Consider the following 25,850-nt stretch of genomic DNA (forward strand, 5'->3'; position numbering starts at 1 on the left):
TACATACATACATACATACATACATACATACATTAATCTGAAAATTGACTTTTTAAATAGTGGTGCAAGGCTGGAGAATGTACCAGTAGGACATCATTCGCTGGACGCATGGAGGGTGAATGGAGCGCATGGACCACTTGCAGCAGAACCTGCAACACTGGAGTCAGCAGCCGACAGCGTAGATGCTCAGGGTAGATAACAACAGCTGCAGCTTTTTTTTTTTTGTCCTTGCAATATTATTTACTAATATAGCTGTACCAACCTGGTTGCGCACAGATGCACTACATATTGGCAAGTCTTCTTTATTTGCCAAAACTCTTTCTAGCCTCTTCTTCATCACAAGCCATCCCAGGTTAGGTAGGATACAATAAGCAATTAAAAACCATAACACAGGATTTACAATGACAAGTCTTCTAAGTGTGTTCAGCAGAATGTGCTTAGAAGTCTTCTTTTTACATCCATGCTAAATGCATGAATGTTGGGTGTTGAGGGGCTGCACCCAGGGGACATTGAGGTGGGGGACACCTTGTCCCTCCCCAGACTCCAACACAAATCAGGCTGAACTAATTAATGTGGTTAATGAATGAAACCAAATCCTGCCCTATCTCCTCGATTCTCCAATTGTAATTCCGTGTCTTGTTCACAACAGAGTATAAATAAGAGGCCTGTAACCACGGAGCTTGTATACACATTAGCCATAATCCGGCTATGCACTGTGGAAACCGTGGCCCAGATTCAACCAACCCAAGAGGAAGCCAGGGTAGGGCATCCCATTCATGCAACAGGGCTTCCCCCTCCAACCACTGCAGCTCCCCCAAATCTGCTCTGGAGGGTCAGAAGAACCCCCAGAACATTGCACAGAGGGAGGAGAGCTGGGGTTAATTATTATTATTATTATTATTATTATTATTATTATTATTATTTATACCCCGCCCATCTGGCTGGGTTTCCTCAGTCACTCTGGCTGGCTCCCAACAGAATAATAATAATACAGTGGTACCTCGGGTTACAGACGCTTCAGGTTACAGATGCTTCAGGTTACAGACGCTTCAGGTTACAGACTCTGCTAACCCAGAAATAGTTCCTCAGGTTAAGAACTTTGCTTCAGGATGAGAACAGAAATTGCGCAGCGGCAGCGGGAGGCCCCATTAGCTAAAGTGGTGTCTCAGGTTAAGAACAGTTTCAGGTTAAGAACGGACCTCCGGAATGAATTAAGTTCTTAACCCGAGGTACCACTGTAATAATAATAATAATAATAATAATAATAATAATAATAATGTGATAAAACATCAAACATGAAAAACTTCCCTAAACGGGGCTGCCTTCAGATGTCTTCTAAAAGTCAGATAGTTGTTTATTTCCTTGACATCTGATGGGAGGGCGTTCCACAGGGCGGGCACCACTACCGAGAAGGCCCTCGCCTTGTTCCCTGTAGCTTCACTTCTCGCAGTGAGGGAGCCGCCAGAAGGCCCTCGGAGCTGGTCCTCAGTGTCCAGGCTGAATGAAGGGGGTGGAGGCGCTCCTTCAGGTATGCTGGGCTGAGGCCATTTAGGGCTTTAAAGGTCAGCACCAACATTTTGAATTGTGCTCGGAAACGTACTGGGAGCCATCTGGTAAGCAGAAAAGTTTGTGCGGACAGAATGATCAGAAGAACATAATATTGAATTACGCCCCCATGATCTATGAAAACTCTCATAGAATCATAGAGTTGTAGTGTTGGAAGGGATCCCAAGAGTCATCTAGTCCAACCCCCTGCAATGCAGGAATCTCAGCTAAAGCATTCATGACAGATGGCCATCAAACCTCTGTTATTAAGCTCCAAGGAAGGAGAGTCCACAACCTCCCAAGGGAGACCATTCCACTGCCGAATAACTCTTGCAGTCGCTTCTCGGCCTTTTGGCTAAGATCAAGTGAAAGTTCTTCCTGATGTTTAGTCGGAATCTCCTTTCTTGTAACTTGAAGCCACTGGTTTGAGTCCTACCATCCAAAGCAGGAGAAAACAAGCTTATTCGCTTGTGATATTTGAGATATTTGAAGATGGCTATCATATCTCCTCTCAGTCTCCTTTTTTCCAAGCTAAACATACCCAGCTCCTTCAACCTTTCATCATAAGGCTTGGTTTCCAGACCTTTGATCATCTTGGTTACCCTTCTCTGCACACGAGTCCTTTTACTGCATGTGCAGGGACTCCAAATGCAACACTTCTCTCTCTTATAATCTGTGATGGAAGGAGGAAGGCTTGCCTATTCTGAATGGTTTCACTCACCTCTAGTTTGGGGCAATAATGTTCCTGCAGAAGATGACCTCAAGACAGTTGCCATTTGAGCCTGCCATTAGTTACCATCTAGATCAGCAGTTCTCAACCTGTGGGTCCCCAAATGTTGTTGGACTACAACTCCCATCATCCCTGAGCTCTGGCCTTGCTAGCTAGGGGAGATGGGAGTTGTAGTTCCACAACATCTGGGGGCCCACAGGTTGAGAAAGTCTGGTCTAGATCATGGGTAGGCAAACTAAGGCACGGGGGCTGGATCTGGCCCAGTCGCTTTCTAAATCTGGCCCACGGAAACAGCATGTTTTTACCTGAGTAGAACGTGCCCTTTTATTTAAAAGGCATATCTGGGTTATTTGTGGGGCCTGCCTGGTGTTTTTACATGAATAGAATGTGCGCTTTTATTTAAAATGCATCTCTGGGTTATTTGTGGGGCATAGGAATTTGTTCATTATTCCCCCAAAATGTAGTCCGGCCCCCACAAGGTCTGAGGGACAGTGGACCAGCCCCCTGCTGAAAAAGTTTGCTGACCCCTGGTCTAGATTTCCCTTTTGCCTTGAGTACCTTAAAGCAATCTGTTCCTTCTGTATAAGGTCCTCAAAATATCCCCTGCAAACAAGTTTACTATTTTGGTTTTGTCTTTCCTAGTCCAGCTCATGAAGCGGGGGAATGCCACGGTTCCAGAATACAGTACAAAATATGTGAGAATCCCTCTTGTCCCCCTGGAGTGCCTGCGTTCAGGGACTGGCAATGTCAGGTCTTCAGTGTAAGGGCATCATATCAGAAACATATCCACCAGTGGCAGGCTGTTATTGACGAAGGTAAGCCTATCTCACATTTCTGCTGCTAGCATTGTGCTGATACATGTTATGCTACTGCAAGTGATTCACACATTAGCAAAAAACCGACAACCTTTTTAAAAATAAATAAATAAACATCTTTACTGAAAGTTCAAAAAGTACATAATGTGCACTGAACATGGTGAGACATAAATAAAAGAGAGAGAAAGAAAAAGAGAGGCAGAACCCATGTGGAAAGGAAAATAAAGGGGGGAGGGGGGAAAACCCAGAACTGTATATTTTACAAGGTTGCTAATAAAATAAAAATATAAAAAATTATCCAGTGGCACCTTATAGACAAATTAAGTTTGTTCTGGTATAAGCTTTCGTGTGCATGCACACTTCTTCAGATTTTTTTTTAAAAAATATTATTATTGTTGTTGTTGTTATTATATTATTATTTATTTACTGCATCACACCAACACGGCTACCTACCTGAAGGTTGCTATTGTACTTCACCAGATCTTAATCTATTACAGTATTTGTAAGAATGGATTCCAAATATCATTGAATTTGCCCATGGCAAGTCTGCGTTTATATGCAAGATGTTCATACATTGCAAGTTTGAATAAGTCTTCAATCCAATTGTAGAAGGGAGCTGCATTTTTATTTTCCCAATTCATCAGTATCAGTCTTTTTGCTGTGGTAAGGGCACAGGGAGTCCACTCATATTGTTCTTTTGTAAGCTTCCATATATATAATTCAAGAGGATATTTTGCTCTGTAAATGTAAGCAAAAAAACAACCTGACGACTAAAGTCTTCTTCTTCTTTTTTTAATGTAATAATTTCAGTTTACATAATACTACCGTGAGTCTATCTCTGTGTAATCCAGCTTCATACTTGTCAGGCCGGGTACACAACAGAAATAAGAAGAAAGACTGTGGATTTTTTCAAAGGAGAAGAAGGAAGCATGGCTTTTAGCATTCAAATGTTTTACATACCTTGCACTGTATTTTGGCAAGCAACCACAACTAATGTATATCTTAGTTGGCCATGGAATATGTTCTTTAAAATCCAGCATACGGATTGCCAAACCTAAATCCTTCATATATTGTAGCATTCCCCAACTTTGTGCCTTAGCCTTTCCTCCTCCCAGGAGGGGAGGGGTTGTGATCGGGAGATGATTCCCGCGTCATGCTTCAACTCCAGGGCTGGCGCCACGCCCCTCCCCAGTTGGGCACCCAATAGGGAAGCTCGACGGGGGTGTGGCTTGCTGCTCAAACGCAGCCGCGCCAGTGATCCCCACCATTGTACACACATTTTCTTCGAGTCAGGAGTCATCTCAGGGAAGAGCTCAGCCGCGAGGTTTGGAGTCGGGGGTGTTTGTGTGTGTGGAGGCTGTCTGGTTCCTGGCTTGCCTTTTTAAATTTAGGAGGCTTGCGTGCGCTCATTGCTTTACTGCTTTTAAAAACCTAGGCACCCAAGTTTGCCTTGCTGTCTTGCTGTGTCCTCTTTTCTGTGTAAAAACCTACATTTAACCTTTTATTGCCAAACCTAAATCCTTCGTATATTGTAGCATTCCCCAACTTTGTGCCTTCTGTAAGTTTTGGACTACAAGTCCCATCGGCTGCAGCTGGCAGGAGGGGGAACTATAGTCCAAATTGTATTGAGAGCATCAGGTTGGGGAAGGCTTGAACTCAACACAGACTCCAAAGGAAAAAATGTTCATTTGCATCTACAAGCTAAATTCAAGCTGGGACACGAAAGAATAAAGGAATAAATAGGAGCATCCTTAATGTGTTCATCCCATTCTTTCCTTTTGAGGTTCAGTTAACTGGCATCATAGTGGAGTCTGGGGATTGACAGGCCCATCTATCACTGTGGCCTGTAGGAGGTGAGGAAAATCAGGATCTGGCCCATCAGCCAGATGGTTCCTGAGCCCTGTTATAGACAATTCTGCGTTTGATGAACCAATGGTCCTATCTTGATGGTCTAAAAAAATAGAAATATTTTACATACTACCCTGTTTGGAATGTGAACATTATCTACTCTACAGATGCATTGGCTTCAAATTACCATATTCCTTTTCTACGAAGAAAATAGCTGTTTTTGTTCTGTTAATGTAAAGCCTGAAGATGAATAACACTCGTGATATTAAGCTATGCTAGTATTTGAGGATATGTCACAATGTTATGAATTAACCAACCGTTAATTAAATGAAATGTGGATTTCACCTACAGATTTTATCTAACTTCTTTATATTTGATGAGGCTCAATTCCCCCCCCCCCCGTGTTTAATGTTTAGGACAGTGTCCTATCATAACCTGAAACAAGTGATAAGAGGCTGATAAGATTTGAAACAGAAATTCACACAGTTCACGTGAATGTCAGTGGCGTATGACTCTGCAAACAAAAAAACATTGCTCCTGTAGAAAGTGCAGGATTTGAACCCCAAATGCCTCAAATAGTCAGAAGGACAGCATTTATGCTTTGATATAGTCTTTTTTTGGTCAATGGATTATGCTGTGCAAATTCCATTAATTATTATGAGATTTAACAGAAAATAGTGTCCTATTGATACATGTCTGATTGTGCATAAATGCCATTCACTTATACCTCCTGCATTTTCAAAAGATGGGTTAGGCTCTCATCACTCGGTTCTTTTGGGTGTGCCAATTCTACACAAATGCCCCGACAGAGTTCCCACACCTGGAGAAGAAAAGATCACTGGATTACAGTAACAACCACTTTTGTCCCTTTAATGAAGGGCCAAAGGGATGTGTGGATGAAACTGATTTCTTCTTTTTATTTGAGGCGAATATTATTCAGACAGAGTATCAAATGTAGTTGTTTAGGAAAGAGAGTTTTAGTTACGAGGTCAAGAAAATAACTTTTAATCCTTTTGTATTTAAGGTGAATCGAATAAGCTTTAAACACATGCCAGGGACATGTCCCCACTGAGCAGGGCTTCCGGCAGCCCTCAAATCACTTCTGCAGAGCTGTCACTTGTTCTGCAGTTTGCAGACGGTAAAAAAAAAAAATAATGGTTCAATTCTCTATTGAGCAGCAAGGAGAGACGAGTGCTTCTTAACGTCAGCAAACTGCAGCACAAATTAAAGAGCTGACCTTTCCTCCCAAATCTCTGCTCATGAAAGAGCACTGAGGGACTGAGAGGGTCTTCTCTAATTTGTGCTGAGGTTTGGAGAGAAGAAGATACATCAGCTGCTCAAAATAAACTTTTATTACCTTCTGCAGGCTATTGGAGAGCATGCTTGCCTTTCCCCAAATTCCAGAGAACACTGTTGAGGTATCCTCAGCCACCGTAAATAATATCTGGCTTGGAAGCCAAGCCAACATTTGTGCATCTCCGGCAGAGGGTACCCTTGATTTGTTTTCATTTGGGAAGCGTCCCTCACTGAAATTTACTCTCTTTTTATGTCTCAACCCATCCATTCTCTTTGCAGGAGACCAAGGAAGGTTTTAGTGTATGCCCTTCATTAGTAAGTCTGCTTGGAAGGAGAGCTTATTTTGTGCTTAACCTACTAAAATGAGAGGGACTTTGCGATCTTGTGTAGCTCTTATTCGTTTTAATACTGCATGTCTCGAACCCTCTTCAGGTGCTCTGCATCAGCGTTAAGTAAACACGCAATAGAGAAGAGGATGTAGCTCTGCCCCTTCCATTGCCATTTCCCCATTCCCAGTGAAAGGTTGGTGGGCTGGGTTGATGGCTCCTCCCACTAGCGGAAGACAGGAAACAACCCTTTGGGAAGTAGGCATGGCCACGATTCAGTTCTGCTCCTGCCTCCGTTATAAGCAGCTAGCTTGCTTCCTTTTGCTCCTGCTGTTACTTCTCTTCAGGCCTATTTGAAAACGTTTTTCCCCTATCTTCTTTCATACACTTCTTCTTTTACCTGTGCCTTTCTTCAGGCCCAGTGTTCCTGGGTCTCCAGCTGCTTTTGAACTACATTTTCCTGATCCCTGGTCCTGCTAGCTAGGGTTGATGGGAGTTGTAGTCCAAAAACAGCTGGAGACTTAAGTTTGGGAAACCCTGCTCTGGCTTCTAGGCATCTTCCCCTGATTCACTCTGATCCTTCACCTCCTCTGTTCTCTCTAACCCCTGGTCTCCCCTTTCTTCTCTGGATTGCTTCGATGAAGGGGCATCTTTCAAAGAAATGCCAGCGCTGAACCTCCATCAGATGAGGAGGACAGGGAAAGCTCAGTCATACAGCACTAAGCCCACCCAGTTCTGCCTTGCCCAGGTTGCTGTCCACCTTCAGCCATTGGGGAAAGCCAATAGGGAAAGCCCTTTCAATGGAGAATTGAAAACTATCCTTCAGGTGGGATGCCAACTGTCCTTTTCCATTGCTGCCCATGTCTTGGAGATCAAAGTACTGTTTTTCCAGGGTTCTAAAACCCATAGAAGGGACGCGGGTGGCACTGTGGGTTAAACCACAGAGCCTAGGACTTGCCAATCAGAAGGTCGGCGGTTCGAATCCCCGCGGCGGGGTGAGCTCCCGTTGCTTGGTCCCTCCTCCTGCCCACCTAGCAGTTTGAAAGTACGTTACAGTGCAAGTAGATAAATAGGTACCGCTCCGGCGGGAAGGTAAATGGCGTTTTCGTGCGCTGCTCTGGTTCGCCAGAAGCGGCTTAGTCATGCTGGCCACATGACCTGCAAGCTGTATGCCGGCTCCCTTGGCCAATAAAGCGAGATGAGCGCCGCAACCCCAGAGTCGGCCACGACTGGACCTAATGGTCAGGGGTCCCTTTACCTTTAAAACCCATAGAGAACAACTACAAGTACAGGAGACTCCAATATTTGCCTTCAAACTTGTGGAGGTGACCAGTATGGTGATCATGGTTGGGTTGGAGTTTGCATTCTTTCTTCCCGCTGCTGCCTTCCTTGCATGTTGACCTAACTCTGATGTAAAACATCTGAAGAGGTGTCCATAATTCCCATCTGGAATATAGCAGAAATGTAGCTTGGTACTGCAACGAGTACCAGCAGAATTTTGTATCTACGAAATGAGGTTTATCATGCTTACCTGGTTTCCGCTTACTCAAACAGAAAAACCTTGTGCATTATTTTGCTCTCCAAATGGAAAAGACCAGCCTATACTAATAACGGAGAAAGTGATGGACGGAACTCCATGCGGTCATCAGGAAATGGATGTATGTGCGAATGGCAGATGTCAGGTAAATCAGCGTTCAGAAGCCAAGTTTTAATATCTTATTTATTGTGCAGTGTTTCTTGAATATTTGGATCCCTGAATCCTGCTTTTAAACTTTAGTCTGCCTTTGTGGGATGGGGGTGGTGGGGGCAATTTAGTACTTGCCATATGCATTCTTTCTGGTCTCTATGGGTTCTGCATCTTCCTAAAACTAAAGCTAACATCAGTATTTATAACAAAAAAATTTTTTTCTTTCCAGTAGCACCTTAAAGACCAACTAAGTTAGTTCTTGGTATGAGCTTTCGTGTGCATGCACACTTCTTCAGATACTTGCATAGTTTTCTTGCATATTCAGTGGGATACGTGGATTGTAGAGGGTTCTTAATTCTAAGACCCTTGGGTATAATGTCCAGGTTCTTGCATTTAGTAAGAAAGAAGATATCAGTCTGTACCTGTGCAAGTTTCTTGGTGAGGTTGATGGACTTCCATTTCATGCGGCTCAATGTGGTGCCTTCCATAGTTCCAGTTACAGAAAGGTAGCCGTGTTGGTCTGCCATAGTGAAAACAAATTTTTTCTTTTCTTTCCAGTAGCACCTTAAAGACCAACTAAGTTAGTTCTTGGTATGAGCTTTCGTGTGCATCTGAAGAAGTGTGCACGCACACGAAAGCTCATACCAAGAACTAACTTAGTTGGTCTTTAAGGTGCTACTGATCAGTTGGTCTTTAAGGTGCTACTGATCAGTATTTATAGTCCCTCCTTGTGATGGGGGACTTGTTCCTCATCTGCATACCTTGACGGGAGAAGAAGCATCCTGTTATGCCCACTTCTCTTTCAACCACCTCAACAGCATGATGAAGGACTATCTCTGCTGAGCTTTTATTCTTCGGTAAAGTAAAAGACCTCTGAAAGTCTTATAGGTTGCTAAATAGGTACTGCTGCGGCAGGAAGGTAAATGGCATTTCCATGCGCTCTGGTTTCCTGTTGTGCCAGAAGTGGTTTAGTCAATGCTGGCCACATGACCCAGAAAGCTGTCTGCGGACAAACTCTGGCTCCCTCAGCTTGAAGCAAGATGGGTGCCACAACCCCATAGTTGCCTTTGACTGGACTTAACTGTCTAGGTCCTTTCCCTTCTATGCCCACTTACCTGGGAGTAAGCTTCATTGAAAACATAACTTACTTATGAGCAAAATGTATAGGGTTTCAGTGTTAATCTCTCACTGTTGAACAATCGGGGGCTTTCAGTTCCTTTAATCGCTTGTTTAGGATTATTTTTTATTTTATGTGAATCTCTCTTTCCCTTCCCCATTGACTTAAGAAGAGTTATGGGTGCAACCAAAGACTGACAGGCATGACTGTTGCCTTTCTTTGCTTAGGAATCAAAGAATCATAGAATTGTAGAGCTGGAAGAGACCACAAGAGCCATCTAGTCCAGCCCCCTGTAATGCCAGAATCCTTTGCCCAGTGTGGGGCTCAAACCCATGAGCCTGAGATTAAGAGTCTCGTGCTCTACCAACTGTGCTATCCTGTAGAGCAGGGATAGCCAACTCCAGAGAGACAGTGATCTACTTTCAGAATAAAAATCTGGCAATGATCTACCCCTGTTTTTGGGGGGTTCAGGTCGAAGTTCTTGAGCTTTTTTTAGGGAGGAAGAAAGCCCGGTTTTTATACAAATACTTTCTTAGGAGGGAAGTTCTGTTGGGGGGGGAGTTAAAGGCAAGGGTCAAAAGGGAAAAGTCACTCACAATAATATCGCTTTGAATGAAAACAGCCACAGAGAGATAGCCCTGTCTTCCCTTCCACTGATCAGATAACAAAATGGAGGCCGGTGCAAGGAGGCAGGAGTCAGTTTCAATGATGCTGAGGAAAAGGAGCCAAAGATCGACCCACGATCTACCAAAACCTCACGGGAACCTACCAGTAGATCGCGATCAACCTGTTGGACATCCCTGCTGTAGAGGGATACAAGATGGATTGGGGCACTTATTCAGGGGGGAGGGAGTCCAGAAGAAGAAAGCAAAGAAGTCCTCCACCCAACCCCAGTCCTTCTCAACTGCTCTTTAACAAAAAGTGGGGATGGGCAAGCATGTAAGACCAGATACACCATTAACTCCATGTCTATTTTGGCCGTCAGAGTCAATTCCTTATATTGTAATATTAATACTTGCAAGCTACATTGCGAGGCATAGCAAAGCCTTCCCTGAAAATGTTGTGATGCTTCCTTTTCGCCTCCAGAAGTTTGGGTGTGATGGCATCCTGGGATCTTTGGCGTGGGAAGACCACTGTGGCGTCTGCAACGGAGATGGGAAATCATGCAGAGTTGTTAAAGGAGATTTTAATCACACTCGGGGAGCAGGTAAAAAACAACAACCCAACCTTTCAAATTTAATGCTTTTTTACAGAAATTTGTAAATGTAATGAGCACTCTGCATTAGATAAACTGATTAGTACCTTTGCATATTTTGTGTTGATTAAATGGTAGCATTCCATTCACGATAAGCAGATAAGGGCAAGAAAACGCTTTCCTTATACCCAGTTTCAGACTTATTACTGCTGAGATGGGCGTGATTAGGAACAGATGGGAACAAGTATTTAGTAAACCCCACTGCATACTTTTTGATACATGATACCTGGGTTTATTTACCATAGTTGAACATAAACATTTATCTGGATTAGCAGTTCTCCAATGCTCAAACATTAAATGAAGGAAAGAAAAGGGAGCAAATATCCAAAGATTCAATATATATTGAATTCAATATTTATACTTAACATGATTTCCCCCCCCCCCCCAAATGAAATAGCTGAGAAGCTAAACAGTCGTCCAGATTCTGATTTTTAATTTGAATTTTTAAATTTTGCATTAGGGATGCAATCATTTGCTTAGTGTGAGGCCATCTGAGGGGGCCTCAGGATACAGCACAAGTAACATTCTGCTGGCGTAGTTGGAGGTTTGCTGGCAGCGGTGGCATAGCGTGGGGGGTGCAGGGGGGCCGGCCACACCGGGCGCAACATCTGGGGGGCGCGCTCGCACTCGCAGCGCTAAAATCCACGGGTTAGGGGGCGCAAATTACTTGCCTTGCCCCGGGTGCTGACAACCCACGCTACGCCACTGGCTGGCAGAATAACACTTGGGCCCTTGGAAGTCCTGCATAATGTCACCTAGAGCATGAAAAAATAGGGTGTATCAAATATCCTATCATAATTATTTACAAAATTAGTCCACTTCTTCCAGAAATCAAGAATTTTTCCTCTTTTCTGTGCAAAATGCAAGTGATAAGTTTAATTATTTCACTATTTCCCATATCTAGCCCAAGCATCAGCTGTAAGCATATATTTCTGAAACAGGAGGGGGGAACCATTAGTGGGGCTTTAATTTAGGCGTCTTCAAAATTGTTAGATTTCAATATTCAGAGTAAGTCAGCAAGTCAGCAAGTATTTTTAAAAAACTGAATTATAACTGAATTATTTTTTAAAAACTGAATTAGAAGCCAAGACGTTTCAAAAGCAGTAAACATCACAATCTATACCAAATCAATCAAGGGTTCAGAAAATAAAATTAAAGACATGCTTTGAGTCTTCAGGTGCGGTTGTGTCCTAGGATGGAGATAATCTAGGAAAAAGGAGGCAAAATCACCAATTACCCTGAAGGTCTAAGTCAGAAGACAGAAAGTTGGAGAGATTGGATATTGAAATTATATTTATAGAGATTTTAAACTGACCAATAAAACACTGGCAAAAATAAATACCCATAAGGAAATCTGTTTAAATCTTTCCAGTTACATGGCTGAGTACTTGTTGAAAGAAAAATGTTTTCCTGTTTTAATAACCAACGTAAACCACAGAAATGCCTTCTAATGTAGACCCCAGATTTTAAGCATGTTTGCCATAATCTGACTTTACAAATGCAAAAGGGATTGTGTATGAACACTCGGGCTTTTTCTCTCCGTTTTAACACAGTAGCCAGTTTTTATGAAGCTCTCCCTCTTCCCTGAGTTTCAGAAATAGCTTGCCGGGTGCATATTTCTCAATGGAAACAACTTTAAAGGCTGTAAAAACACTGACTACAATCCCATGCCTAGTTACACGGTTACAAATCCCATTCATTTCTTCAAGAATTATGCGTGCATAACTCTATGGACGTTTGCAACCACAGTGCTTATCTGTGGTCTTAATGATAAAGCACTATTTGTTTTCATTGAATCAGTGTCATTGCTGTGGTTTCTGCCCAAAGAAATGTTTGAAGGAATGCCTTGCTCTCTTGTGTTCATTCAACTGTAGATCACTGTATAGACATATAACACACATGCCTTATGTTTGTTTATTTTGGATAGGGTTATTCAGAATTTGCCAAGTCATTTCTGATGAATCTGGAAGGAAATCTGGGAGTCCCATTTCCTTGCCCCCCACGGTGGGGAAAAGTAAACACTGGAAGTTTATTTCTGAAACATAACTGTTCATGTAGGAATGTTGGTTTGATCCAGCAGGGATCTTCTTATATTCTTATGTTCTTGATATTAAAGGCACATGGGTATTATGTAATCTCATTGACACATTAGATGTGTGTGGCCTGATCCTGAAGGGAATTAGAATCTATGAATGAGTCTCACTGCAGATTATGAAATTTGTGGATGAGATTGGTGAGAACATCATCTGTGAGTCTCTTGGATGCTACCCATTTATAGTTTCAGGAAACATGGTTTACCGTATTTTTCGCTCTATAGGACGCACTTTTTCCCCTTCAAAAATGAAGGGGAAATGTGTGTGCGTCCTATGGAGCGAAGACGCCATAGCCCTGCGACCCTCTCCTGGCTGGAGAGGTAAAGCGGGGCTATGGCAGGAGCCTCCATAGGCGCGAGTTACCTCTTCACCTGGGAGAGGGTCGCGGGGAGCTGCTTTAGCCCCCCGCTAAAGCAGCCCCCCGCGACCGTCTCCCAGGTGACGCGCGCCTATGGCAGGAGCCTCCATAGGCGTGCGTCACCTCTCCAGCCAGGAGAGCGTGCGCGGGGCTAAAGAAGCCATAGCCCGGGACCCTCTCCCAGCTGGAGAAGTGACGCGTGACTATGGCAGCAGCCCCTCTGCTGCGCCTTTCCGCTGCTCCCTGACCTGCTCTTTGGGGCTGGTGGTGGGCTTCCCCCCGCCAGCCCCAAAGAGCAGGTCGAAAGGAACCTGAAGCCTGGAGAGCGAGAGGGGTCGGTGCGCACCAACCCCTCTCGCTCTCCAGGCTTCCAAGGTAGCCGCCTGAACGCACCTTAAACGCACCTTGTTTTAGAGCGGGAAAACAAGAGGGGGGAAATTCTCCCACTCTCTGCGCAGCGCCTCCTGCCGCTTCGCTGAAGGGGCGCTGGGCAGAGAGCGGAAGAATTTTTTTCCCTTGTTCTCCCCCCTCTAAAACAAGGTGCGTCCTATTGTCCGGTGCGTCCTATGGTGCGAAAAATACGGTAATTGAAATAAAATATGATATCCGGCATAGGACATAACTTGTCCTCTTACTTGTTACTGAATCTTACATAAATACACACACATACTATGTGCAGTTTAGGGTAAAAATATTTAGTAGAAATGGGAAATGTAATAAGACGTACACTATATTATCAGCAGACAGTAACAAATGTGGGTGAGAGAGATACAAGATACAGATGTCAAACAACGATGCTATGTTGTCGCTGTTTGTTTTACTTGTGGGTTGTGGTGGCCTCTGACTATGCAGTGTGTATGTACATTGTTGAAAGGGAATAATACATTGAAAGAATATTATTTCACAAGCAGTGTGGAGAAAGCCATTAGGGAATTTTAATTACTGAGGTCTCTGGAAATACAAGCATTCTGGGAGTTTTGTGGAAACAAGCTATTAAAGTTTCACGCCGCCATAATCCGAGTCCATATGACAGGCATGAGCTAAGAGGTAGGGTTTTGCTGGAGTGGAGCAGTGTCAGAGAAAGGACAAAAACACACACTGGGCTGAACCAGGCGACAGCCATTTTATTTACTGTATTCATGAACTTTGCATTGTGCGAGAAGGGATTGTCCAGCATTGCTTACAACCTGCCTGTTAACAATGGAACCGCCAAGATGGCCTTCTGGCTAGTCCAGAAGGCAGAAGTCAACAAATAGTATTAACTTGTTCAGGCACTTCCACCTACTTGGAAGTACAGTGGTACCATGGTTCCCAAACGCCTTGGCACTCAAACAACTTGGAACCCAAACAGTGCAAACAGGTAAGTGTTCCAGTTTGCAAACTTTTTTGGGAAGCCAAACGTGCTCCCTTTTGAGTGCCACACTCCGTTTTGAGTGTTACGCTGAGGTCTGTCTGTTTTTGCTATTTATTTTGCTTTTTTGTATTTGTATTTGTATTTTGTATTTGCTGCTCTTTTGTTTTGTTTTTGTGACTGTGTGTAACCCAGTTCAGTTACTGACTGATTGATTGAGTGACTGCAGTACATTGTTTATTGCTTTCATTTTATGGATCAATGGTCTCATCAGAGAGTACAAGTCATGTTAAACTGCTGTTTTAGGGGTCTGGAAAAGTCTGGAATGGATCAATCCATTTTGCATTACTTCCTATGGCAGGCATAGGCAAACTCGGCCGTCCAGATGTTTTGGGACTACAAGTCCCATCATCCCTAGCTACCAGGACCAGTGGTCAGGGATGAGGGGAATTATCCCAAAACATCTGGAGGGCCAAGTTTGCCTATGCGCATTCTATGGGAAAGCGTGCCTTGGTTTTGGAACGGTTTGGTTTTAGAACGGACTTCCAGAACGGATTAAGTTTGAGAACCAAGGTACCACTGTATGTCTGGCCACCAGATTGTTGTCATTGTGACTAATATATGAGCTGAATGCCCTGCAGTCCCTATGGTATCTTTTCAGATCAGGCTGTTATTGATGCTCCAGACACAGACCAGAAAGAAAAGCAGATTCATGAAAATATTTCATGAAGTGTGAAGGTTCCCCGCTTACCCCCTGTCTTCACCCCCACCTATGTTTTTTGGCTCCATGGAGTCAGCATGGGCGACAACCCCTTCAGCTTCTCTGCTTGACCTGGGAACTACCCAACTCAGGGGAGATTCATTAAATTAATATTGGCTGATTCAATAAGAAGACAACAGTGCAAAGCACACAGTAAAAAAAATATATTTAGGTTCCAGAGGTTCAGTCTAGAGACACTGACAGAATGAGAGGCAAATGTGATTCTAAAACTTCATAAACAAGAAGAGGAAATCAGACATGAACACTGTTGTATTTCTTTAAAACAAATCTTTTGTGTTTGTTGATTACGAACATCACATGGAATATTTCATCTTGTAATTAGGTTATGTGGAAGCATTGGTGATACCTGCAGGGGCAAGAAGAATCAAGGTTGTGGAAGAAAAACCTGCTCACAGTTACTTAGGTGAGTTGTGTTTTGTCCGTAATTGTAATACGTACTTGACAAAAAAGATAGAAAACTTTATTCCTTTAAAAAAAAAAAAATTCTTCGTAGATTCAAAACAGAAACTGTGAGTGTGGAATACACCCCAGTTCAAATGTCACACTGGGGTCACTAAATAGCTTTAGGCAAGTAATTACTTTCCGGATGGAGAACCTGTGGCCTTTCAGATGATTTTGGACTCCTATTAGCCCCAGTCAGCCCCCGGCGAACTGTAGAACAATAACATATTGTGGTCCACAAGGAGTTAGACCTTCCCTCTCGCATGTCCATTTTCTTTACTGAAAACCCAAAATCAAAGAAATTAAATCCAAATGAACAAAGTGCAGGTAAAAGATTTTCAGAAGACAGAAATGTTTAAAAATTAAATCCAAGGTACGAAAGATAAAAACAGCATTTTTTTTACCATTGCACATCCTAAACGGTGGTTCTCAAGCTTACTTAGTTGTTGTCGTTGTTTGCAAGCTGTTGTCAGTTTGTTTGACAATTGTAATAATTGATTAAAAAAACTATAATCTTAAAAAAAATAATTGATACAAGTATCAAAACATACAACTGTGTAAAATCAATAGGTTTCCCTCCCCCCCATAAACAAAGGGTTCTGAATTGCTTTTGTAAAATGTGGAAACAATGAAGACTCCGTGGGGCCTGCTGTCTCTTACAATCTATCAAAGGATCAATTCTATTTTGGAAGAGAAAAAATTGCCAGTCAAGAGTCCAAGCTTCAGGTTTGGTTGTAAGTGCTAACGCGATAGGTACAACTGACAGCAACTGAAAGCACATTTTGGAAAATAGCCAGATTTAGGAGTATTAAGGGTTGTCATGCTCAATTGATATTTGCTTATGCCTTGTGGAACCATTTAGAGGAATCTAAATTTGCCAAAGCGGTAGACTGAAAACTGAAAGGTGATACGAGGCAGTTACTCCTTTTTTAGTCACGAAAGCTACAAATCTGTGGATCATTACTTAGGCACAAGCCCCCTTGAAACCAGCAGAGCTTTCTTGCAAATAAGTATGCACGGAATCAATTTGCAAGTCTAATAACCGGGATTAAAATGATACTTTCTGTGGTAGTTAGAATTATTAAAAGCGGGCGCACATTATATTCTCTTTAACATAAAAAATTTGAATGAGCGTAGTCCTGTATTTAGCCCATTTTGCACGCTCGCTCTCTCTCTCTCTCTCTCTCTCTCTCTCTCTCACACACACACACACACACACACACACACACACAGAGAGAGAGGAACTGATGCTAATTTGAGGCTGGATTTCTAAGGATTTGGAAATCCACTTTGGGTGTGACCCTGGACCTCTTTTCAAGCTTGAAAAGCCCAGGTAGGAATAGTGGTCAAGAGCATTTTCACATACCTGAGGTTGCTGCATTAACAACTTGTTTTTAACTTGTACAAAACGCCTCAAAATCCTTGGTTATTTGGTGACCCAGAAATGCTGTAAATAAAATAAACTGCATCCATTCCTTGGAATGTCAGATCTGGTCATAATGACATATACCTCAGTTACATCTTGAATGGATTACTCTTATGTGCTGTCTGTGAGACTGCCTTGAAAAGTGTTCTGAAACTTGATCTGGTCCAGAACGCCGCAGCCAGACTGTTGACCTGCAGTAGTTATGAAGAATATGTGACTTCTCTGTTACAAGAGAAGTGCTGGCTGCCAACTGGGCTTAATTGAAAATGCTGGTTCATAAAGCCCCAAATTAGTGGAGATCAGATTGTGACATAAACCTGAGGTTTGAAGATTTTCAAGAGAGCTCCTCTACTAGCCAGCCAACAGAATTTTCTGGACTGGGTGTGCTTTATAGGGATGGAACCCCTCACTCTGTCCAGTTAAAACTATTGATAAGAACTTGTCCAGGAACCTGAGTATAAGGCAAAAGGATGTCCCTGAAAAATGCAACACCAATTCTTTCATACTTTTCCTTCTGCAAGCCAGTTCCGATCATCCGCTGCACAGAATGCAGGTGAATTAATGTCTCCAAATTGCCTCCAAATTAATTCCTCTAAAATTAATAGCAAGATTACCCCCATAAATGAGGGGCACTTGCTTTGGCTGCTGCTTTTCTGCTTCTCCCAGCTGTGGTTGCATCTGTAACTTCAGAGAATGGATTGTTGCGCAGCGAAGCAGCAGAAAGATATAGACAATGGCTTGTCCGGAGCAGAGAGCGCTGCAGCAGTGCTTGCCATGAGCAACTTTTCAGTACCTTTGGGAGCACAATAACATTTGGAACAGTTGCTCTGCAGTAATTTGACCAGGGACAGTGGTACAATGTGCAACAGACCCATTTTATAAACATTAAAATTCTGCTGCCACTGCCAAAATATTTCTGTGGGGAGAAGCATTGAGGGCCGTAGAAAAAATCTCCAGGGCTCTTATATGGGCTAAATTTCAGCCCCACCCCCAAGTCAGTAAAATAACCACTTTGACAAAACAGTTTGGTAACCCTGTTTATAGGGAAGGACCATAGCTCAGCAGTGAGACCTATCTGGCAGGGACACAAAACAGGGCCTTCTTGGTGACTGCTCCTAAGCTTTGCAACAGCTTCCTCAGGCAGAGCAGATTTAGTCATCCCTCTGCTAGTCTAGCAGCACAGAAAACCCCTGTTTAGATGTATTTTTCACCTGTTTTCAGCATTTTAGTTAGCTGATGCTTTCATGCTGTAATTTTTACCTAGTCTTTATGTGTAGCTGTTTTTACTGATAGGTTTTATTTTGTAATTGTGTACTTTTGCTACTTACTAGTAGAGACTTACTAAACAAAAAGTTTTTTTGCAGTTGGCCCACGTATGAGACGCACACCAATGGCAAGTGGCTCTGACGCCACTGAGAGGCAGTTAGTCCACACAGCCAGTGACTCTGAACTCATAAGTCTCTATTTATTTTCACTCCACAAGGTAGTACCTTAGAAAAGGTTGGTAGGTTTTTAAACAAGCTTCCTAAGCTTGAGGCCTTTGAGATATTTTGGACTGCAACTCCCAACAACCATGGCCAGCAATCAGGAATGATGGAAACTGAAGTCCAAAACATCTCAAGATCACAAGGTAGGGGGAGCTTGCCTTGATGCAGCTGAATTTCACGATGATGGCTTCCAGGATAAGATCAGCTAAGCAGGTACAAAGAGATGACACTAGACTTGGTTCTAGTTACAAGTAGGTAGCCGTGTTGGTCTGCCGTAGTCAAAACAAAATTTAAAAAATCCTTCCAGTAGCACCTTAGAGACCAACTAAGTTTGTTATTGGTATGAGCTTTCATGTGCATGCAGGTATCTGAAGAAGTGTGCATGCACACAAAAGCTCATACCAATAACAAACTTAGCTAGACTTGGTGACAGTGTCCCAGTACGGAATGCAAGACCAGCTAGAATTTTACCTTTCACATAACTGTGTGTAGATTGCTTTGGTTTGATCACATCCAAAAAAATATTCTCCCCTGGAGTTGAAAAGAATTTGCTTTGACCGTTTTAAAACTGAGGTGTCCCCTTTACAGCTTTTTGGATGTAATGCACATGCCCTTTTTCTCCTTCAAAACCAGAGCATACTTATAGCAGGCCTCGTTATGCAATTTACAAACTGAAAGGCACGGGAAGATTTTGAGTTGCATTGCCCATTTCCCTGAAATGAAGCTATTTGCATATATGACCCACCTGTACAAATTGTGAAGGCTTTGAATGTGGACACTGTTTATGTCAAGATAGTATTGGCTTGTCTGCTGTGAGGGAATGAACTTGGCACTGTATACCATATTTTTTGCTCTATAAGACTCACTTTTCCCCTCCTAAAAAGTAAGGGGAAATGTGTGTGCATCTTATGGAGCGAATGCAGGCTGCGCAGCTATCCCAGAAGCCAGAACAGCAAGAGGGATTGCTGCTTTCACTGCGTAGCGATCCCTCTTGCTGTTCTGGCTTCTGAGATTCAGAATATTTTTTTTCTTCAGAATATTTTCCTTCTGGTGCATCTTATAGAGCAAAAAATACGGTAAGTCAAGGGTTTGGGTCTATGTGATTTTTGTGTATATACGGAATCCTTGGAGCTAAATACCCACATAAGGTGCAACTGTCCTGTATCTGATAGGCTAGCTACACTTCCTAAAATATCAGCTTTTTGTGCTTTGGGGCTTCATTTGGTAATTGTTCAGAAACAAGATGGCCGTGAAACAACCATGCTGCTGTACTCCTGTACCAAAGATGTCTGTCCATTGGGTGGAGAAGAATCTACTTTTATTCAGTGGTTAGTTAGAAGACTTTAAAATGTCGAGATATTACATCAGAAAAAGAAACCTCTTAGAACTGTAACATTACTGGATGCTGCAAGGATGTTTTAGGAATTTTGTGCTATTTGGATTCATTGTACTGTGCCTTAGTGGCATGCGTGATTGTTGGATAATGTAGTTGTATTGCCGCCAGTTGATGGTGCTATTGCCATTGTTTCCCATAGAAACATAACAAAACAGTACAAATATGGATAGGACGGCAGTTGATTGCCAGGAATGACTCACGTTAACATACAACTTTATGAAGAGATTTGGGCAAGGACTGAGCAGTTAAGACACTTTCACATCACGAATGCCAAGCATGGAATTTCAGTGAGAAAGAATGTTTAGGGCAGTCTTGTCCAGAGGATGACATCAAGCCATCAAGTCAAACTTCACATATCTGATTAAGGGGCCTGAGGCATTCAAGATTCACATTACAGAGAGAGAGAGAGAGAAATTGAAGAATTATATATCAGCAATGACAAAGTTGCGTATCCCTCAGTTCCTTGAAGTGTATCTGAGTTGACCTCATTAAATGCTTTTGGGGATTGATTGGGCCTGGGAGAGGAAAGAGTCGGCCAAAAAAAGTTATTCCTGGCAGGAAAGATCAAATTAATGTCTATTTGCAAAAGCCACAGTTAAAAATGTCTAGAAATGTAAGTGGTAACATTTAGCACTTCGCAAGAATAGATGAGGTATTTGTACACGTACTAACCACACCAACTTAGATACAAATGAGTGCCATGATCAAAAAGGTTCTTAAGAGCTTTGTGAGCTTTCAAATCCTGCAGGTTATTTATCAAGCTCATCATGTTGATGGCCGGAAGGCTGGATGTACTGCTTTGAGCACAAAGGTGATGGAAAACAGACCATGTTAATTGGGATAATTGCTATTTATCCAAGATATTTGTGTGGAAATGGCCATGGAACAAGTTTAATAGTTCTAGTTTTTTCTTCAACATATCTAGTGGGACAGAACAACTTCCACCAAGTGTAGGATTTTGTTTCTGACAGCAGCTATCCACCTGTCTCTGGGAGGCTAACATCAGAGCACAACTATCCCCAATCTCATAATAATCACTTCCTGTTGCTTGTCCTTTGCTTCTGGGTACATTACTCTGATGCAAACATGACCTCTGTGGCACAGAGCACCTACCAGCTTTGTTCCTATGCTCCAATAATACTCAGGTTAGATTACTGCAGTTCATTGCCCATGGGGCTGCTCTTGAAGACTGTCCGGAAATTAAAGCTAGTGCAAAATTCATCAACCAGACTCATAACAAGGATCCTGTAATCCAAATATATAACACTTATTCTGGCCTGGGTGTGCTGCTTCTGATACATTTCCAGGTGCAATTCAAAGGGCTGGTTTTGCTCTGTAAATATTTACATAGCTTGGGACCCCTGTACTTTACATTTGAACCTGCCTTGCCTGTTAGATCATCACTGGAAGCCCTCCTGGAGAGGACCTTTTCAGTAGTAACCCCTTTCTATAGAATTTCTCCCCAAGGAGGTTTGCCCGGGGCCAACATTGTTATTCTTTCAGCGCTGGACCAAGAATTTCTTCCACTGCTAGTCAAAACAAAAAATTTTTTTCCTTCCAGTAGCACCTTAAAGACCAACTAAGTTAGTTCTTGGTATGAGCTTTCGTGTGCATGCACACTTCTTCAGATACCAAGTATCTGAAGAAGTGCGCATGCACTTCTAGTATCTGAAGTATCTGAAGTATATTCTAGTATCTGAAGTATCTGAAGAAGTGTGCATGCACTCCTAGTATCTGAAGTATCTGAAGAAGTGTGCATGCACTTCTTGGTATCTGAAGAAGTGTGCATGCACACGAAAGCTCATACCAAGAACTAACTTAGTTGCTCTTTAAGGTGCTACTGGAAGGAAAAAAATTTTTTGTTTTGACTATGGCAGACCAACACGGCTACCTTTCTGTAACTTCCACTGCTAGGCATTTAATTGTTAACTTTCTCCCCTGTTGCTTGATAGTTTTTGTTAGTTTGACATCCAAATGGTGATCATACTGATGAAGTTGGGGAAGGATATGTTGAATTGTTGGCAATTAGTTGATAAGCTACCAGAAATTCAATTTTTGTTCTTTATCAGCCACTTTATACCACAAAGATCTCAAGGTGACTTGTGACAAATACAAAGAGTAAAATATAGAAAAGTAATAAGAATTAATCACGTACTGTGAATTTATCTAATCTATATAATGTTGGATTTATGAAAGTGAACCTTCTAACACCACTTGACAGAGCTGGTATACGGTGTTCACAAACATTCCAACAGCTCAGGGAACCAAGTTTCCAGACAGTTTCCAGCTCAACGTCTGGGAAGGAAGAAAAAGTTGTCAGTTTGCCTGGGACTGATACCTCACACATGTCCTTGGGACAGGAGTAGCTTTGTGGGGCAGGCTGAAGTCCAAGGAGCTAGGGAAGCAAAGGGCCACCGTGCTTGGCCAAAATGAGCAGAGCAGGCCATGGACTAAGAATCAGAAAACTGATGGATGAGTCAGTGGAATGGAAAGAGCTTGAGGGGGAAAGACAAAGAAGTCAGAGAGTTTACAAAAGGAAAATCTAAAGAGCAAGGAAGGAATTGGACAGCCAAGGGAGGCAGGCTTGGAACTGCGAGCCAGGGAATTTCATGTGGCTGTGATATCAAGACAGCTTGATAAAGTTATTATAACTTATGAGAGTTGCATTGAAGGGAAATTATGTTACTTGTGGAAGACAGAAAACAACTGACTTGAGAGGAGAACAAGGACTACTGCCGTTATGTCCACCCCACCTGTCATCCAGTGTGATCTGTTCAACCACTACCACCATTGACCCTTTCATGCTCCACCATTTTCCCAGCCTGATGGCTCAGTTGACCACCACAGCTGTAGAGATAACCGTGAGCTCTTCTGTGGGGCATACTTTGGGGCAGGCTATTGAAAGAAGATCTGGGAGCTCTGGGCTTGCAAAGGCCTCACAGCACAGAATAAGTTTGTGATTGGTTTAGCCTAAAAAGCTCTTTCCCCTGATGGAGAGATGTATTAATTGTAGCTTCTGTTGGAGTTCTGTGACCTGATCGTGGTAAGAAGATAATGAGGCACAGGATGAGGTGAATGCAGGAAACTGTGGGTTGTAGCCAACTAACTACTACTCAAAGTAGACCCACTGAAATTAATGGGCATGACTAATTTGGGTCCATTAATGTTAATGGCTTAGTAGAATACAACCCTGAGTTTTATCATAGATTGGAACAAATAAGCCAACCTTATGCTTCTTAAGTTTTCTCCCCCAAAGCCATCTAAGCTACTTGTTATCACCACATCTTTTTTAAGTTAGTAATTTCAAAGCTCTATTGCTCAATAGCTTGTGTTCAAAGCACATTTTAAGATCCAGCTACGTTGGCACAGGAAGTTCACAGAGTGCAGTAATGAGATTCTATTGCATCTTCTTAGCTGCTGCTGTTGTAATTAATTTTAAAATACCATGTTCTAGTACATTCATGTAACACAAAAAATGAATCTACAATGTATAGTTTGTACTATTCATATTGCATGATTATGAACTAAATCCTGCAGCCCTTTATCTCAACCACTCACTATTTTATTGAACCCTGTCCTAAATATGGAAAGAATTTAGACAAATCTAAATATATGGCTTTTATCATTTATCCCAACTGGGAAACAAATAAAATGTTTTCTTGCTGAGATTTCTTTATTATGCTTATTATTCATAAATAGCTTTGTAACTGAACCAGCATAGGAAAAAAAATATTCTCATAGAACAACTGGAAAATGAACCATTTTCTTCTATACTGTTTCCCAATGTTATCTACAGCTCTTCGAGATGCCGGCAAACAGTCTATTAATAGTGACTGGAAGATAGAACATTCTGGAACATTCAACATTGCTGGTACCACTGTTCATTACGTTAGGAGAGGTCTGTGGGAAAAAATCTCGGCCAAAGGTCCAACCACATCACCTTTGCATTTATTGGTATGGATGACCATTTAAAAACTATTTTATGCTATAGTAAATCCTAATATACTAGGGATTGATGGATAAGTCTATTTCTGGTCCATATGGATTTCACTTGTATTCATTGGTTAGTCTGTTCCACCCCGTTTCTGAGTTAATCGGCAATGGTGATGATGATTTTAAAATCTGTATGAAAATTTGTATTTGACAGTTGTATCCCAGTGTATGCATTTCTTAATGAATTTAATGCTAAAGTGTTCATTTTTTACACATTTTAGTACATTTTTGAGCTGAGAACAGTACCACAAAATTCAGAGAAATGTTAAATTCAGGGAATAATTATGTAGATTAGGCTGGTTTACTTAAAAATGAAGACCAAACAAAATTCCCTTCCACCCCGGCAGGCAAACACTCACCATTTTTTGCAGCGAAGTATGGCAATAATCTCTTCAAATGGAGAGATTTGTCAAAGACATATGTATCTATAGTCAGTGTGGGGATTTCTACATAACCTGGACCATTAACTGAAGAATAAACAAGCTGATATCAATTCAAAATTGCTAGCACAAAGCAGCTGGATCGTTTAGGGACACATTATGGATTATAAAACGTTTCCTTCACAACTGCAGATATGCTCAAACCCTGGCAGTGGATAAAAGCTGTTTCTATCTAGTTGTGGTCAAAGAATTTGCAGAACACATTTGCAAAGAACTATTTCCTCTTGAATAATTCTTCCTTAAATTTTGCTGGAGGGAGCTGATCTTTGCAAGTAATTATTCTCCCTTTCAGTGAAAGTGAGGTCCTCCCCCCCCCGATGTTTGTGCCTATAATCTTGGAATAGGGTGGCAACAAGGCAAAGGGGGTTGAGAAAATGAAAAGTGAAGTTTTCGTTATGGTGATAATCACTGGCTAAACTGGAAGTAGCTTTCCTTGTAACAACACAGTATTGACCAGTATTTGGGTCTAGAAAGAGTGTGTAGTCATGAAGCGAAATTATTCTGTGATTCAAATTTATGATGAAAAATGTATTTCTAAAAATAGAAGCTTACTTGAAGTTTTAAGTCCTTGGGGCAGGAGTTAGCACAATACACTTACGCTATATTATTGCAGTTTTAAAATGACTATTGCAGATAGAATCACTATGACTAAACTTCTCCTGACATCTTAATGCTGGGTGATCTCCAGTGTTAGTCATACTCAGAGTAGACACATTGAAATCAGTGGACGTATGTCTCTTGATTTCAGTAAGTCTACTCTTTAGTATGGCTTAGCTCGATATTGCCCACTTTTTGCAATGCATACTTTGCTTTTGAGTTGTTGGTTTTAACAATGGATGGTGAGTATATGCAGATAAAGCTCTGTCTTCTCCCAGAAAATTCTGTTGATGACCATGGAAATTATTAAAGGGAAATATCCCTTGATCTTAGTCACTGCCTCCTGTTACAGTGATAATGATGATGATGATGATTAATATCCCGCCCATCTGGCTGGGTTTCCCCAGCCACTCTGGGCGGCTACCAACAAAATATTAAAATACAATAATCTATTAAACATTAAAAGCTTCCCTAAACAGGGCTGCCTTCAGATGTTTTCTAAAAGTCAGGTGTTTGTTTCCTTGACATCTGATATAGGAGGGTGTTCCACAGGGCGGACACCATTACCGAGAAGGCCCTCTGTCTGGTTCCCTGTAACCTCACTTCCCGCAGTGAGGGAACCGCCAGAAGGCCCTCGGAGCTGGACCTCAGTGTCTGGGCTGAACATTGGGGGTGTAGAAGCTCCTTCAGGTATACTGGACTGAGGCCATTTAGGGCTTTAAAGATCAGCACCAACACTTTGAATCAGGCTGATAACTATTACTTACATGAAATGTTCTGTAAGAATAGCCCTTTTCAGAGGTTGCCTGCATCCACAGGCAAAATTTAGTACTGCATGTATAAACCCTCTGATTTTCCCTATGAGAGT

The 25,850-nt window shown here is 42.1% G+C and overlaps 1 protein-coding gene across 2 annotated transcripts in view; it reads left to right on the top strand.

The window, feature by feature from the left end:
• ADAMTS19 (ADAM metallopeptidase with thrombospondin type 1 motif 19) overlaps window positions 1-25,850 on the top strand; it is a 126,960-nt gene that overhangs the window by 79,120 nt on the left and 21,990 nt on the right. For both annotated transcript variants that reach the window (XM_053407709.1, XM_053407710.1), the window contains exons 12-17: window positions 61-191; window positions 2,918-3,090; window positions 8,115-8,242; window positions 10,451-10,571; window positions 15,525-15,605; window positions 23,749-23,906. In XM_053407709.1, coding sequence (XP_053263684.1) covers window positions 61-191; window positions 2,918-3,090; window positions 8,115-8,242; window positions 10,451-10,571; window positions 15,525-15,605; window positions 23,749-23,906 — 792 coding nt within the window. The remainder of the gene's footprint in view (window positions 1-60; window positions 192-2,917; window positions 3,091-8,114; window positions 8,243-10,450; window positions 10,572-15,524; window positions 15,606-23,748; window positions 23,907-25,850) is intronic.

This window comes from Podarcis raffonei, chromosome 11, assembly GCF_027172205.1.
Source record: "Podarcis raffonei isolate rPodRaf1 chromosome 11, rPodRaf1.pri, whole genome shotgun sequence".
Lineage (NCBI taxonomy): Eukaryota > Metazoa > Chordata > Lepidosauria > Squamata > Lacertidae > Podarcis > Podarcis raffonei.